The sequence below is a fragment of the Buceros rhinoceros genome, unplaced genomic scaffold (genome assembly GCF_000710305.1).
Source record: "Buceros rhinoceros silvestris isolate BGI_N320 unplaced genomic scaffold, ASM71030v1 scaffold12004, whole genome shotgun sequence".
In the NCBI taxonomy this organism is placed as follows: Eukaryota; Metazoa; Chordata; class Aves; order Bucerotiformes; family Bucerotidae; genus Buceros; species Buceros rhinoceros.
In genome coordinates, this window is record NW_010410109.1 from 34447 (window position 1) to 36067 (window position 1621).

General features: G+C 48.7%; 1 protein-coding gene across 1 annotated transcript in view; it reads right to left on the minus strand.

The window, feature by feature from the left end:
- Positions 1 to 1621, minus strand: part of REL (v-rel avian reticuloendotheliosis viral oncogene homolog) — a 25189-nt gene that overhangs the window by 2050 nt on the left and 21518 nt on the right. The window contains exons 5-6 of the mRNA XM_010135486.1: positions 792 to 896; positions 269 to 481 (exon numbers count right to left, since the gene is read on the minus strand). Of these exons, the coding sequence (XP_010133788.1) occupies positions 269 to 481; positions 792 to 896 (318 nt within the window). The remainder of the gene's footprint in view (positions 1 to 268; positions 482 to 791; positions 897 to 1621) is intronic.

Genomic DNA, 1621 nt, shown 5'->3' on the forward strand with positions numbered 1-1621 from the left:
ACATTTCTCTTTGAGATAACTGGTAAAGGGACTCTAAAACCTACGCTAGTGACACCTACTTGTAGTAAAGACATATTTAAAGGGAAGTATTTCAGACGTGACAGCGCTAACAAGCCAAGACAGTGTTATTAACCGCGATTCTTGGTATCTTCATTGAAAAAGGGAACAAACTGATTATTGTTACTTTTAAAAACCAAAAATCTACTTTGTAGTGGTGTAGAATTTCATTACCAACGCGAGTTCTGCTAACGGCTAACGGGAGCCATACCCTTCTCATCCGGTAGGTATCTGAAATCCATGGGTTCGCTGACTTCCTGGTCTGAAGGTCTCCGCAGCTGCATCTTCACCGTGACAGGCTCGGTGATGTCTTTGAGAAACGGCGGCGTTCTGAACACAATCGCAACTTGACGGTGAACGTCAGCTTGTGAGAAGGAACCTTTGGCCTCCCAGTTGTCCAAGACAAATCTGACTTCTATATCATCTAGTCCGTTAGAAACAGAAGACGCTTGTTAAGCTGAAGGACCGAAAACTTGCAGCAGAAAAAAAAGGAGAAGGGGAACAAAGAACAGAGTCTGACTCGGAATTCAGATGCCAAGTCAACGGCTTGACTTTAAAGGCACCGAGTATCTTTCAGAGGTGCTGAGAGCCCTTGAACCTGAAAGCTCCTCTGCCCCGCTATAAACTCAAACCACTTCCACAGGAGTGAGGTGAAGGGCCTCAGTTCCCCAGCTAGGAAGTGGCGGTGTCAGCCATTTGGGACCAAGGGAAAGAAAAAAGCTGGCCAAGATTACCCTTCTGAACTTTGTCACACAGGAGAAATATTTCGTCTCCTCCTTTGACACTTCCACAGTTCTTGTTCACACGACAAATTCTCAATTCCGCGGTGTTGGGAGCTCCTGGAAACAAACAGGCACATTTGATGACAAAGAATTACCGTAACTTTGTCACTATTGAAGATCAGGTGCTGGAGGAGTGTGACACCCCGAATCCAGAGGAAACAAGTCACTCCACACTGTAAATTCAGAAGCAGGGCTTGATGTTCCATGAGCCTACGGCTCTCGGCCACTCCTCTCCTTTCACAGCTGTGCCGCTCGCTCTCTAATCTAGAGCAGTCTCAAAACACTTCCCCGAATGATGTGCTTGTGTTGGCACTGCTGCCCTGCAAGCTGCAGAATCCAAAGCAGTTCTCTGAGCGACTGACTACCCGCCACAGTCATGCTTCTCTGGAAAAAGCTGGGCTAGCAAGTCCAGAAAATTCCCCTCCCTGGGTATCAGGCACGCTTGGCAATCAAGCCTCCCCTACGCCACCCTCTCAAGCCGTTTGAGAACCAGTCTAGAAGCTGAACTTTCTCATGCCTTTACTCAGGGTAGCAGGTTTCACCCCAAAATGCTCCAATTTCAACTGTAGCCTGTGGCTGTACGTGGACAGCACTCAAAGGAGCGGCGGTTGAAGAGTCTCCAGCTGTACATCACAATAAATGAACCACCACTGGAGTTTGCCACTGATGGCTACAGGGGACGCGTGCAGATGGAGACAGCACTGCCTGACGGTGTCTGGCTCCGTTCTACCCCAGCAGCAGCTTTCCTGCAGGGTAAATACGGACAGGAGACCGCCGCAAGG